The sequence below is a fragment of the Nannobrachium achirus genome, assembly GCF_963921795.1.
Source record: "Nannobrachium achirus genome assembly, chromosome: 10".
NCBI lineage: Eukaryota > Metazoa > Chordata > Actinopteri > Myctophiformes > Myctophidae > Nannobrachium > Nannobrachium achirus.
Window position 1 is genome coordinate 38,734,338 of NC_137819.1, and position 14,758 is coordinate 38,749,095.

Here is a 14,758-nt window from a genome sequence, read left to right on the forward strand (position 1 = left end):
CAAGCAATTAAAGTAAACTGGATAATGCTTTAGACGTGAACGCAAATCTGTGTCACTTTAGATTTGAACCACTTTTTAAGCATTATTTTAAAACTATTAACTATTAAAAAGGTCTTTGAATATTTTTGAGCACGAGGCTTTGTGAACTTGTAGATTCTATAAATGTCTTCTAAATCCTTCGTCTAAATCAGTGGTTCTCAAACCTTTTCATGTCAAGGACCCCCAAAATTACATGTATTTGGCCGCGGACCCCCATCTCAAAATAGGTTGTTCCAGGGACCACCCAGTAGCAAATATTTGAGTTACAAATGTTTACCTTTAAAAAGATATATTCAAATAATATAAGTACTGAAAAGGTGAGTCTTCAGGTTACGGCTTCCTCTCATGCTGACGGACGGATGCTTCTGTCCAATCAGGTCGGGCCATCCAGCACGTGAAGGAGAACATCTTCACCGTGGAGGGCGGGTCCAGACGGGGGATCCCCAAAGTCCTGGTGGTCCTCACAGATGGGCGCTCCCAGGACGATGTCAACAAGGTCTCCAAGGAGCTGCAGATGAACGGTCAGAGCCTTATTATGGGATGCAGGGTTATTTCTAAAGGACATACGGTAGCATGTGGGTGTGTCATGCCCAATTTATGCTCCGTTGTACGATGGCATCACGTGCTGAAATTGGCAGATCTATGAGCTATTTTCAGGTATAAATCAGGCTTCATAAGGACATGTTTCATGTACAGTTGATACAGTACATGCTCTTACTGAGCATTTGGACTGCAGCCATTAAAGGATTTATCGATACATTTTTTAAATGTTGGTCAGAATGATTGTTTTGTTTACCTCTGTAAGGCGTAAGCTGACTGCCATGCAACATTATTCATGTGTTTTATAAGTGTAATACCTTTTATCCTAAATACATTCTTAGATTGATATGTTTGCCTGATAGAGTTGACAGGAAAATAACATGTCTAATGCTCCTTTAATATTAACACGGGTATAATGGCATGCAATGTACTGTATGAATGAATGGACCATTGTAAATCACGTTGAGTTCGCAACTTGCTTAGAAAAAGTGCTATAAAAAATGCAATCCATTATTATCACACATTGCAGTAACTCGGAAATGCTTGGTTGGACAAAATAACTAGGAGACACAAGTACTCAGAATCCTATTCTCTCTCTCTCTCTCTCTCTCTCTCTCTCTCTCTCTCTCTCTCTCTCTCTCTCTCTTTCTGTGTGTGTGTGTCTCTGCCTGCAGGATACATAGTGTTTGCCATCGGCTTTGCCGATGCAGACTATGGTGAGCTGGTGAGCATTGCCAGTAAGCCCAGTGACAGGCACGTCTTCTTCGTGGATGACCTCGACGCCTTCAAGAAGATCGAGGAGAAGCTGGTGACGTTCGTCTGCGAGGCGGCCACAGCCAGTGAGTGTCCAGAGACTTTGTTGGGCTGGGAAGTGGGAACCCACCAAAAGAAGTGTTGCTCACTCACACGCTTTATTGTGCACGTAGGTTTGACTGTGACTGTTCTGACGTCATTTGGTCAATGCCTTTTTTGAATTTAGGTGGTCACTTTGGGGGCTTGACCACAATGTAGCTTCCCGGGGTGAAAGGAGATCAAAGGATGTAGTACAGTAGCCCTGAATGGAGACCAGAATCCTAACACCTTCCTTGACCATAATATAAGCTGGGATATGTATTCCAACTTGGCCAAGGTGGAATCCTATGGCTGAGCGGTTAGACCCTCAATACTTGGTAAACCTGCTCTTTTACTCGATAGTTGGTCTGCTCTTTTTTTGGCCAAAAATAGCCGATCTATTAAGCTCACAGCGCCTCGCAGCACGAGGCTTTGTGAACTTGTAGATCTGTTATTTTTGGCTTAAGTTCTCAGAATAGGGATGCAAGTGGTTAAAGTAAACAAAAAAAAGGATTTGGCGGCCACCCTGTAGTGAAGACCCTCTATGGGTCCTGGACCCCCTGTTGAAGACCCCTGTCCTATAAGGAAAAAAAGGGAATGTAGCAAATCTCTGAAGAAAACATACAGTATAAAGGCACATTCTCAGAAGGAACGTTTTATTATTTCAGCGTGTGACTCATTACAGACCGTTTCTGCCCACAGCTTGTCCCTCTGTGCCCATGAGTGGCAGCACGACACCTGGTAAGTGACCGCACGTTATTATGTTCCCTTCACTAAACCTGACAACCTGCCATTCATTTAAAAGGGCATACAATTGTACTGTAGCTTTCAGTTTTTTTGGCATTTAGATTTAACTGTAGCTGATTTTCTTATATAACCGTCTCACTGGAGAGGTTTTGGACAGCGCACAAGGCAGAGTTGTGCTCTTTTATGTTTTCGGCTCACCTGCACCGCGGGTTTAGTCGTTTTGACCTCTTCAGATCGCCATCGTTAGAAGCTTAGAAACTAAGTTAACGATTATGTTTGTCGCCCAGGTTTCCGTATGATGGAGCTCTTTGGATTGGTGGACAATCGCTATGGCAACTACCCCGGTGTTTCCATGGTGCCTGGAACTTTCAACACTTTCTCCTGTTTCCACCTGCACAGCGACGCTCTGTTGGCTCAGCCTACCAAGTACAGTACACGCGCACGCACGCACGCACGCACGCACGCGCGTATGCACGCACGCACACAGTGGTGTAACGTAACTAAGTACATGTACTCAAGTACTGTATTTAAGTAACATTTTTAGGTATTTTAACTTTTTAGTTTCAATACTTTTACTTCTACACCACTACATCTCAGTGGAAAATATTGTACTTTTACTCCACTTAAATTATATTAGTTAATTTGCAGACATTGATTATTATTACAAAAACACACCAACCACTTCAGTCTATACAGTATATATTTCGGCTATTTGAAAATAGCAGATCAACACGCTCACAATGCGTTGCTCCGCTATTTTCAAAAGTTTTTTTTATAAATGTTGTACTTGATACTTTTCTTCTGCTACTCATAATACGAGACTTCTTGTAACCGAGTGTTTCTATATTGCAGTATTGATACTTTTACTGAAGTAAAGCATACAAGTACTTCTGCCATCACTGCACACACGCACACGCACACACGCGCACGCACCCACCCACCCACCCACACACACACACACACACACACACACACACACACACACACACACACACACACACACACACACACACACACACACACACGTTCCAGCACAGTGACTCTGTGTTTCCCCTGGTCTCTGTGGTCCCACCATGCAGGTACATCCATGCTGAGGGCCTCCCATCAGACTACACCATCACTCTGCTGTTCAGGCTCCTGCCCAACACTCCAGAGGAGCCCTTTGCCCTCTGGGAGATCCTCAACAAGAACAACGAGCCGCTGGTGGGAGTTATCCTGGATAGTAAGTAGGGCTGGGGCCCGTGTGTGTGTGTGTGTGTGTTTGTGTGTGTGTGTGTGTGTGTGTGTGTGTGTGTGTGTGTGTGTGTGTGTGTGTGTGTGTGTGGGTGCGGGTGTGGGTGTGGGTGTGGCAGGCCATGATGATGAGTGACTTAACTCTTGTGCCGTTCCAGATGGAGGCAAAACGCTGACGTTCTTCAACAACGACTACCGGGGAGAGTTCCAGACGGTCACCTTCGAAGGTCCAGAGATCAAGAAACTGTTTTACGGCAGCTTCCACAAGGTCAGACTCTGCTCTCAACTCAGCTAACTCACTGATCCACTGACTGACTGACTGACTGACTGACTGACTGACTGACTGACTGACTGACTGACTGACTGACTGACATTGGTGGAAAAAGTACTCAAATAATTTACTTAAGTAAAATTGTCAACACTGCAATGCAGAAATACTGTTACAGACAGTAAGTCTGGTATTCAAAATGTATTTGAGTAAAAGTACAAAGGTTTTGACTTTTGGTATTTAAAGTACCAAAAGTAAAAGTACTCATCATGCAACATGTCCCATTTTCACAAGTCATAAAAAGTATAAAAATCTTTTGAAAATAGCTGATTTACATAAGCTCAACGCATCGCTTTGCGAGCATTGTGAACTTGTAGATCTGCTATTTTCAAAGTACATGTACTTAGTTACTTTACACCATTGCTGACTGACTGACTGACTGACTGACTGACTGACTGACTGACTGCTTACTTTCAGTAAAAGCTTAAACCTATCATGACCATTTGACTGTCTTCTCTGTGTGTGTGTGTGTGTGTGTGTGTGTGTGTGTGTGTGTGTGTGTGTGTGTGTGTGTGTGTGCGTGTGTGCGTGTGCGTGCGTGCGTGCGTGCGTGCGTGCGTGCTTAAACTGGCAGCATGATGCCAGGACGAATGGTTGTAATTTGTGAGGGACAACCCACAGTAGACAACCTGAGTCATTCGATGACAAAATTACCTTTTACAGACTGCAGGAGCTCAAGTTCAAATGAATGAGTGTCACTGTCCAGCTAGGGATATGGTGATTGAATGAACTTGTAGCCATTGTTTTGTTTTTGAAAATAGACCAAAGTTATTTTTATTGCCACCCATCTGGGCAGGGGGATGTAATTTCAACGGAATCTCTGACATTTACAGCACAAATGTCAGTGCAGTGCAGAAGAACTGTTTTTTTTTTTTTTTACTTTTTTACTATCAAGAATGATTATTCTGCATATTAGTGTTATTAATTTAAAAAATATATATAATAGCCTATTATTTTCCCCAACTAAGGACTTCAGTTACTTATCTGTACGATTCAGTTTTTTTAATTGGCGATTGCCTTTTGCCTCGAGCATCAAGACAGGACCCAATTTATCCTGTGACAATATTCCTATAATTTGTTATTTTCCAGTGACCCTTTTTCAAAATTATTCTGAGCCATTTTTGGGGGTACCAACCCGCTGGGTTCAGAAAGGCTGCTTTAAAAAAAACATATCATATTTTGGGGTTGCTTTGCTAGTTGCAAGAGGTAGACGGCCAATTTCATTTTTCTCCTCTGAAGTATAAGGTCACAAACACAATTAGCTTATGCAGAGGGTTTGTGAAAGCTGTGGAGGTCACCAGAGAATCCCCACACACACCTCCTATTTGGCTTTAGAGAGAAAACTGCAGCCCCCCCCCCCCTGTCAACTGTCATCACAGCACACCACTCAGCTGTGTTGCTGTGTGACCCTGCAGAGAACATGTCAGAAATTACAGAGCTGCCTAACTTGGTTTATTGGCTGCTTCTCTTTGAACTGTCTGCACACTGTACTGTGTGCGTGTGTGTGTGTGTGTGTGTGTGTGTGTGTGTGTGTGTGTGTGTGTGTGTGTGTGTGTGTGTGTGTGTGTGTGTGTGTCTGCGTGTGTGTACAGTATGTCTATATGCGTACTGTAGCTATCTTTATCTGTGTTTTTATATACACATTTGTGGGTGTATATTTATTCTTTATCGGTGTGTTTTTATGTACACATTTGCGTGTGTGTGTGTGTGTGTGTGTGTGTGTGTGTGTGTGTGTGTGCGTGTGTGTGTGTGTGTGTGTGTGTGTGTGTGTCTTTCTGTCTACATCTGCGTACGTGTCTTGCGTTTACACTGCAGAGTGAGATAGAACATAGTTTGTACCGTCGTTATAGAGCAAATTAAAATCACTTTAATGACCTGCATATACTGTAGGAACACACATCCAGCGCTACAAAGTCGTTAAGAGAGGGATAACAAAGCTTCAGGGGAAGAAAACACTTAAAAATAGTGGCATATCACTATTCCCTGTACAGTTGAACAGCATCTTTGCCAGGGGAAGGTTTTTCATTTATTCTTTTAATCACATTAACCTTGGCATCCCTCTTTTGGGCAAGATGTTATAAGCAAAACGTTGTCAATTAAAAAAATAATAATAATATTCTACAACTTTTTTTAAAGTTTTTATTTTAATAAACCACTCCACTCAGTCAAAATGCAAAACATGAGACTAGTGACATTAGACTGACATCTCTGTCTCTTCCATTCCCCCGCTGTACAGCTGCACATAGCCATCAGTAAGACCAGTGCCAAGGTGGTGATTGACTGTAAGCTGGTGGCGGAGAAGAACATCAACGCTGCGGGGAACATCACCACGGACGGCCTGGAGGTGCTGGGCAGGATGGTCCGCTCCAGAGGACAGAAGGACAACTCGGCTCCGGTGAGTTGGATCTACTGTACACCGACTGGACACACAAACAACATCAACAATACTTTAGAACAAGGGTCTTCAACATGGGGTCCGGGACCTCTAGGGGGTCCTCAGAGTTACTACAGGGGGTCCTCCAAATCTATGAGTGATAGAAACTGTTTTTCTCCTTTTTAATAATAACCACTTGAACCCTAGCATCCATAATTCTGAGAACTTTAGCCAAAAATAGCAGATCTACAAGCTTGTAGATTGGCTATTTTTGGCTAAAAAGGGAGAAAGAGCAGACAAAAAAAAAAGTTCAGAGTGAAAGGTCAAGTTTATTAAGTATTGATGGTTCAAGTGGTTAAATATCTGAAAACACAAATTGACATGAATCCAAAATACACTGACGATTGTGCTGTCAAACAATGAAACTATACGGAATCTATGAACAGGTTGTGGGGGTCCCTGCTTCATCTCTCTCTCAACTAAGGGGTCCTTGGCCTGAAAACGTTGAAGACCCCTGCTGTAGAACATGATGTTTGCACACTCTGTCGCGTGCCGACAATAGCAGATCGACAAGCTCACACTGTGTTCGTCGATGCATTGTGGGCTTCTTTTCGTTGTTTTATTATTATAGACTGCGGTCTCCCGCACCCGGTAGTGATGCAGGGACTCGGTTTCCCATGTTCTATCGGGAGATGACATCATCCGGATATCTAGTTTCTACTCCCAGATTGTGTTTTCGTCAAAAGAAGCTTTTTTCAGCGGACCATAACTAAGGAATGGATCGCAGCGGTTAAAATCTGTCTTTTCCGGATGAAAGATGAAAAGATTGATGGATGTAGCAAACGGCGTGTTGACATTGTGGAGCAGCATACATTAAAAAAAAGGGCACGTGGCATGTACAGTATGCAAGTAAATCTTTCCAAGAATGGCAGGGGTACAGGAGAAAAATTCAAAGATTGTGTGCACATCTTGTACCTGTATTTAGGCCAGGTGCTTGACATCAAGGCGAGAATCAGAAAAAAGGTTACAACATCCGCACACTGGTTTAAAGCTCCCAAACAATTGTATTAATGGTGCAATGTTTCAACCTTATACTGTAGGTCTGCATCAGGCAAACAGGAGAACTCAACAAAAATATTACTTTTTACATCACTTGAAAACCTGGCAGGCACGCTGGTAGTGAGGCCTTTAGGCTCATGAGGCTAGGGAACAGTCGGGCGAGCGAACCACCCTGGCGAGCGTGTGCCCACATCGGGCAGCCAATGACCTTGCTACATCAATGAGCGTGCCGTCCAAGTGGGCAAGCTGTGTTGGATGGAATAGGTTATCACGTTAGTCTAAAATGAGTCCTCTCTTCCCCCCGGCTCAGCCAACAACAGGGTATCTGAGCTCAAGCTGGCCCCCTGCCATCCTTGTCAAAGAAAATATTGTGTTCAGTATATCTATCCATCCATCTTCAACTGCTTATCTGGAATTGAGTCACGTTGGCAACAGTTCCAACAGAGAGCTCCAGACTTCCCTTTCCCGAGCAACATTAGCCACTCCCTCCAGGGGGATCTTGCGGCGTTCCAAGGCCAGTTTGGAGATATAATCCTCCCATCTTGTCCTTGGTCTGCCATGGGGTCTCCTCCCAGTGGGACATGCAGCGAGGAACTCCCTAGGGAGACGCTCGGGAGGCATCCGTACTATAGATGCCCGAACCACCTGAGCTGGATCCTTTCCAAGTGAAGGAGCAGTGGTTCTTCTCAGAGTCTCTTGCGGATGACTGAACTTCCCACCCTATCTCGGCCTCCCGTCTGAGAAAACTCATTTTGTTTGCTTGTATCCACGATACATGTATCCAAGATTAGCCTGATGGGCTAAAAGAGATCCAAATAAAATCAAATTATTCTTGAGAAATTTGGTGGGATTCTTTTTCACAACGGCGGAACTTCAAAAAGCCCACTTAATGTATTCTAAATTTAGTTTACTCTGCATCCCCCAAACACGTCTGCCTCACAGATCAGTACGTGTACAGTAACGTTATGCTTCAATAAAAAAAAATGATGTTGTTCCAGTGAAATAAAACACACTGGGCTGCGTTGTATGGACATCAGCCTGAATTCAGAGGAGGCTGCACTGTTGATTTGAAAGGACAAGACTGTTGGTACCAAACCACCAGAGCTTTAGTTATTGTATGCAAACATAACTGTCAGAGAAAGATATATAACTATCTTGAATTTCAAGTGTCTGATGTTGCTCTATTTCTATAGACTTTCTCTGTTTTAGGCAGTTAATTGCATTGTGCAGCCGTGTGAGGTGAGGAGTAAGGCGTGGGAAACCGTTATCTCCTTTGCTCCAGAGATAGGAGGGAGAGAGCAGAGCAAGGTTGACTTTGAATGGCTTATTGTGCTAACAACCTTGTCTATCTCACAGCAGCTGCAAGCTGGTCATTCTGACACAATGTTTTGATTTACTGTTCAGGGAGTGAAGGCTAACAAGTTCAAAGACAACTTTCTTCTAGAATTATTACTTTTCATAGTTTTTATAAAACTCATCAACATTCAGTCGGTACAGAGAGTTTGTTTTTAAAAGTTGGTGATGGCGTGATGTCAGAGTGGCACCCTAACCCTAACCCATTCTGTTAGTGGTTCCCCTGACATCTCACAGTGATGTCAGAGCGGCAAACCAATAGACCGTAAAAAAGTGTACACGTCCAGACAGACAGACGGAGACATGATGTGCCATTTCACATACTAAACTGTGACTTTCGGTCGCAACTACATAACTACATCTATTTTTATTTTCCATTGCTAGTGATCATTTAAAAATATCTTCTTTAAAAGATAGCACTGATAACACATAACCTGATCAACTAGCTAGCTACAATGGAGAAGTAGAGATATCCATCTCTACTTCTTCTTTTTTTCTTCTTTTTTTTATATTTGCAAACATTTTAACAAGACAAATCCCTGGCACAAAATATTTTCAGATGGGGGTCCGCGGCCAAATACCCACATGATAAAAATGCATAGCCTTGGCTTAGACGAGTGCAAACCAGATGACGTCAAAACATTATGAATCTCTGCTATTCCACTCTGCTCCACACATTCACTACAACCTCTATTACTGGTGGCCACTGAGCCACTCCACAGGAGCTATCAAGGACACATCAATGGCAATTTGTGAGAGAGGGAAAAGTGTTTCATGTTCATTCTGACCACCTAGATTTACTTACTCAAAAAAATGGGATTTCAGTTATTTTGGTCTTTGACGTAGGTGGTCTGGTTTGCTGGATTTTCTAGCATCAGAACTGGGCTGTAATATTGTCTTAAACCCTGTGAAGATTGCATCAGCTGACCGCATTTCCAAAAATATCAACCAACCCCGAACCAGTTTCATCCACAAATAGCAGAACAACAGGCAGTCTCTCTGTCTGTCTGATGGGTTTGATCAGTCCGAATGTGCTCTCATGCAAAATAGTTCGACAAATGGAGAAAATGTTTTAAATAAGTGCACTTAACGTGACTTAATTGATATGTGGTTCTGAATCTGCTGTTTGTGTGTGTGTGTGTGTGTGTGTGTGTGTGTGTGTGTGTGTGTGTGTGTGTGTGTGTGTGTGTGTGTGTGTGTGTGTGTGTGTGTGTGTGTGTGTGTTTCTCCTCTCAGTTCCAGCTGCAAATGTTTGACATTGTCTGCAGTACTTCCTGGGCTGGCAGAGACAAGTGCTGTGAACTTCCTGGACTGGTAAGGTCAACGTTTAAGTTGATCACTTACGCCACAGTTTACTAGTGCTATAGTTTCTGTTGCTGTACCTGTTTTCCCCTTTTAATGACTATGCTACAATATGATATTACTACATAACTACATCTATTTTAATTTTCCTTTGCTTTGCTAGTGATCATTTAAAAATAGCTTCTTTAACATGTTTTGATAGCACTGATAACACCTGATCAACTAGCTAGCTAAAATGGTGATAGTGATAGTTGTTCACTTACAGTATTTGTCACAGCTGTGCAGCGATACAGTAGCTATCCATCTCTACTTCTCACTCTGATGGAAGTAGGTTAACTATTTATAAAGCTTCCCTTCTTGTTCCATAATCAGTTTTCACTCTGTGCTCCTTTTGTCATTTTTAGACAAAATAAGAAAAGTGCAACAAACCGAGTAAAATGCTATTCTGAGCCTTTTTTTCTTTTTTCCAGGCTAGTTACATTAGTTCACATAGTTTCAATTGCATTTGCTTTTAATCTGGCACCAATAAATACTGTACAACTAATCTAGTTTTGAACCACTTGTCATGAGCCGATCGACAGATTAAGACCCAATGTCATTTAAATGCTTTGTTTTTGAAAGACAACTTCAACATTGTTGTAACTTTAAGGAGAGTAACAGGTTCTCATAGTTAAACTCTATAAGCAGAGGGTGGGCATATTTTCTCTAGAAACATGGAGCAACAGACAATTTACAATATATAAAACCATTTCCTGGGGCACTACCCGATAGAAAAGAAACCGAGAGGTTGAGTCGCTGAGTGGAAACCCACCAACCAAAAGAGGCCTCGCATCACACTGAAACACAGAATGAGGAACATAGCTGTCTGCAATGAAACAAACAGGTGTGCTTTCCCATCATTGTTGGCACGACAGTGATACAGTCAGGAACGAGGTGCTGGCACCATTATGTTAATTTGAGCACGATCTGGAGAGGCTATTTCAACCAATCATGCTTGGTCGGAACTAACTGTTGTATAATTTTCTGTAAATAAGGGTTCATCTAAAACTTACAGTAGATTAGATTATCAGCACATTGCAGTGCTGCACAAACCAGTCTTTATAAGGCTGAGCCTGAGCATAATATTATATGTCTCTTCTGATATGTACTGTTTGCCAAAGTGTCAAGATGCCAAACAGAAACATCATTGCCAGAGATGTATAGTGGAGGTACAGTAGGCTGTTTAGGGCCTTATAAAACACTAGCAATTCAATTCAATTCAATTCAATTCAATTCAATGCAATTCAATTCAATTCAAAGGAGCTTTATTGGCATGAGAAAACATTGTAATGTAAACATGAGTTTACATTGCCAAAGCAAGTGTCAATGAAATAATAAAAAATAAAAAGCACACTCTTCGTCAGCTCTTCGTTGCTTCTGGTCAGATTCATGTTTTCATTTCATGTGATTTCATTGATTTTGTTGTTCTTCTTCATCTTCATCATAGTCATCATCATTGTTATTATGAGTGTTGCTCCGAGTGGTGCACTCAGTGCATGTCTTCTCTTCATTGTGTGTGTGTTGGTGTGAATGAACAGAGGAAGGAGGTAGACTGCCCCGCCCTGCCCAGGGCTTGCACCTGCACCCAGGACAGCAAGGGCCCCGCTGGCCAAATTGGACCCCCTGTGAGCACACACACACACACACACACACACACACACACGCATTCACTGACACACGCACAAGCGCACGTACGCACGCAAACACACACACACACACACACACACACACACACACACACACACACTTTGATGTATTGATGTAATTTGGTTTAACAATTTACAAATGAGCAGGTTCACACAACAATTTACAAATGAGCAGGTTCACACAAACAGTCTGTCAATGTTTTTATCATTGACAATAACTAAATACATATTCCCATTTTCTAGTTTTTTTCTCTCTTACCCCCTGCAGTACCCCCGCATACACGTACCCCCATTTGAGAAATACTGCTGTAGTTGACTATTCCTTCATTTACTATTATCTTCATCATCATGCCATTATATATTTTCCTTCCCATTATTATTATGTTGTGCAGTCACTCTCTCCTATCATGTAACATCAGCTTCATGGAACTTGAGGCCGTCGTGAAATGTATATTGAAGTTAATTTAAGTTTTACAGTGCATATAATATGTATTCTTGTGGTGTTCGATGTGTTGATTGGGTAACCATAATCACCACTTGATTCTTTCTCGTGTGTGTGTGCGTGTGTGCGTGTGCGCACGTGCTTATGTGCTTGCGTGCATGCGTGCGTGTGCGATCAACAGGGAGGCCCAGGAATGAGAGGAGCTCGAGGCGACCGCGGTGAACCAGGGCCAGTGGTGAGTACACATTCTTGCCAGGTTATTAATGAGTGACCATGGAGTGGACTCAGTGCTGTACACATACAGTTCTACTGAGTTAGTGCAATACTGTACCTAACCACTTTCAGACATGCACTCTGTTATAGACTTAAGTCTGGGTAATGTCTGAATTGGCTCAAACCATTGAGGTTTGAATGGTCGCATTGATTGTCCTGGTGAATTTGCATTCAGAGTGTGGACATGTTGATGATGCTTCTATAGCCTGCCCTCCTCCCAAGGTGAATGGAGAGAGAGAGAACTGAAAATCTGTTTAATCAATTTGTATTACCGTTCGAGTTGGAAACCGATCGAACATAAACGTCTCTTCACAAGTTACCCCTGACGATTTCCCTTGCAGTGCGCACTGGCTGTGTGTAGAGTTGAGACTGTTATTTTTCCAAAGGACGGCTCAATGATTAAAAGTATGTTGTAGCTTGTGTTCTGAAATAAATAAAGGATTGCTTTTGATCCTCGCATTATATATATTTTTATATTTAACTGGGAGTATTTAATGTGTGCGTCTAGTAGTCTACACAGACCCCACTCCTCACCTTATGAAATGGAGTATTTACCTGAATGTGTGAATCTGAAACCTCTTGCATGCTGCTGTACATGTGTGAACATCCAACACCGTACAATGTCCATACCTGTTTCCCCTGACATTTTCCACTGTTCATTATGAGAAAATGGCTTTAGTGTTGTAAGATTGTGTTGGGTGTTGTGTACTAGGGTGTTAGAAAGATATTTCATTAAGTACTCACAGAGCATCATTGTGCTCTTGTAGTCCTTTAACACAGGTTAATTAATACGTTAGTGCGCTGGAATGATGCCAGTTTGAAATTATGGCCGTTCCCAAGAGACCACCCCACCTCAGATCAGTACAGGTCAAACATTTACTACAGAACTAAAGCATAATTTTCAGCCTCATAAAATGCATATAAATAAAAAAATAATAATGAATAAATTATCTACATACTATCTGTAAATATGTAGATAATTTGTTTCTTGTTTGATCTCCCCATGCCCCTCCCCCCTTCTTCTTCCCTTTCTTTTTTTATGGAAATAAAGATACAATGGGAACTATACACTGTAATAGAATTCTTTAAGCATCATACTTATATAAATAATAACATAATAAATTGAATCGAATTCTTAGAGGGTGGAGTATAATGAATACAACATTTATTGAACAATCTTATCAAGAGCTCTGAGCGACACGCATCCCCATCTGTCGCTCCCATTTCTCAGGCATGGTCCCATTATATACACGGACAGTGTGACAAGAATAGTTGAGAGGGTGTATCCTAAACAATGTCTAAAGATACAATTCTGAAGAGTCTTCCATGTATGGACTGATGACGTCGGAGCGCGCGTGGAGCCACGGTCCCGACAGCTGTTGCTGAGTCAGTCTTACTGTATTCTTAGGTAAAGTGACAGACACGTGACTGCACATATAAAACAAATAGATTACATTTCATAGAATCTATTACAATTCCTCCCTTTGATCATATATCATCATATATGGTCATTAACAGTTAATGTAATCTACAAGAGGATCAAACATCAGTTTTGAAACACATTTAAATCTGGTAGGGGCGAAAATCCAATTAAGCATTTATCTTGGTAAAATTCCATCCTACGACCCTCAGGTTTGAGCGATCACTTCGTAAAGCCAGCATTTTGTTTGTGTATGTGTTTCTCCTGCACTCTTTTCCACTTGAATGAATGAGTCCCTTCTTAGGTTGGTTCGTAATGTCTCTTCTTCCCTTATTTGGGCAATGTCACGACACAGGGCTTCCATGCCCCTTTTCCGATCACAACGTCCTCATAGCAGTTGGATTGACAGCGTCCTTCATAGTGGATGGGATGCAAGGCAGTTAGGGTATGTCCCTTGCACAGTTCTATCATCTCATCTGGTTGGGATGCAAGGCGGCAATTCCATGGTGATTTCCCAGACATCTTTTGGTTTCCATACATCTTATTTTTATGGCTCCGTCTCATCTTTCATGTATGGTTTAATTTATTGGATTTCATAAAACTGGAAATAGAAAACTCAGCACCAAGGGTTATCACATCCTAACCTAGAATGATTTTTATAATCTATACAGCCATCAATATTCTGTATTTTCCAACATGGCAATGGGGAGCATTTATCACTTAAACAATATTCAATTTGTAGTACAAAATGGTCATAAATAGTGCAATAATGAATGATATCTTATATTTTTACATACCTTAATGTGTGGAAGTATTTTCTTACCATAGGGTTTAGACATATTTGACATATCTTTCCTTCCATTTTTTCCATTGTTAGGAGTGTTCCTTTACCATATTGACTCAATGTTTTTGGAAACATTTTGACATCTCCTGTAATTACATTTCATCTTCCCAACGACATTCCATAGCATAGACATGTTGTTATGGGTTTAGTTAGTTAGTTAGTTTGTGTTAACCACACATACAGTATGTTGGGAAGAAAGAATAAATCTGTTAAAACCTTCACCACTTGTGTTTTCTCTCCTCTCTTAAGACCCCCATAGTATTTCAGCACCTAAAAATTGGAAAATCC

At 41.7% G+C, this 14,758-nt stretch overlaps 1 protein-coding gene across 1 annotated transcript in view; it reads left to right on the top strand.

Moving 5' to 3' along the window:
* Positions 1–14,758, top strand: part of col14a1b (collagen, type XIV, alpha 1b) — a gene marked incomplete at its 3' end in the record, with an annotated part of 180,142 nt that overhangs the window by 129,007 nt on the left and 36,377 nt on the right. The window contains exons 25-34 of the mRNA XM_080735457.1: positions 417–560; positions 1,254–1,418; positions 2,113–2,151; positions 2,445–2,583; positions 3,237–3,379; positions 3,549–3,658; positions 5,955–6,113; positions 9,741–9,818; positions 11,384–11,470; positions 12,115–12,168. Coding sequence (XP_080591583.1) covers positions 417–560; positions 1,254–1,418; positions 2,113–2,151; positions 2,445–2,583; positions 3,237–3,379; positions 3,549–3,658; positions 5,955–6,113; positions 9,741–9,818; positions 11,384–11,470; positions 12,115–12,168 — 1,118 coding nt within the window. The remainder of the gene's footprint in view (positions 1–416; positions 561–1,253; positions 1,419–2,112; positions 2,152–2,444; positions 2,584–3,236; positions 3,380–3,548; positions 3,659–5,954; positions 6,114–9,740; positions 9,819–11,383; positions 11,471–12,114; positions 12,169–14,758) is intronic.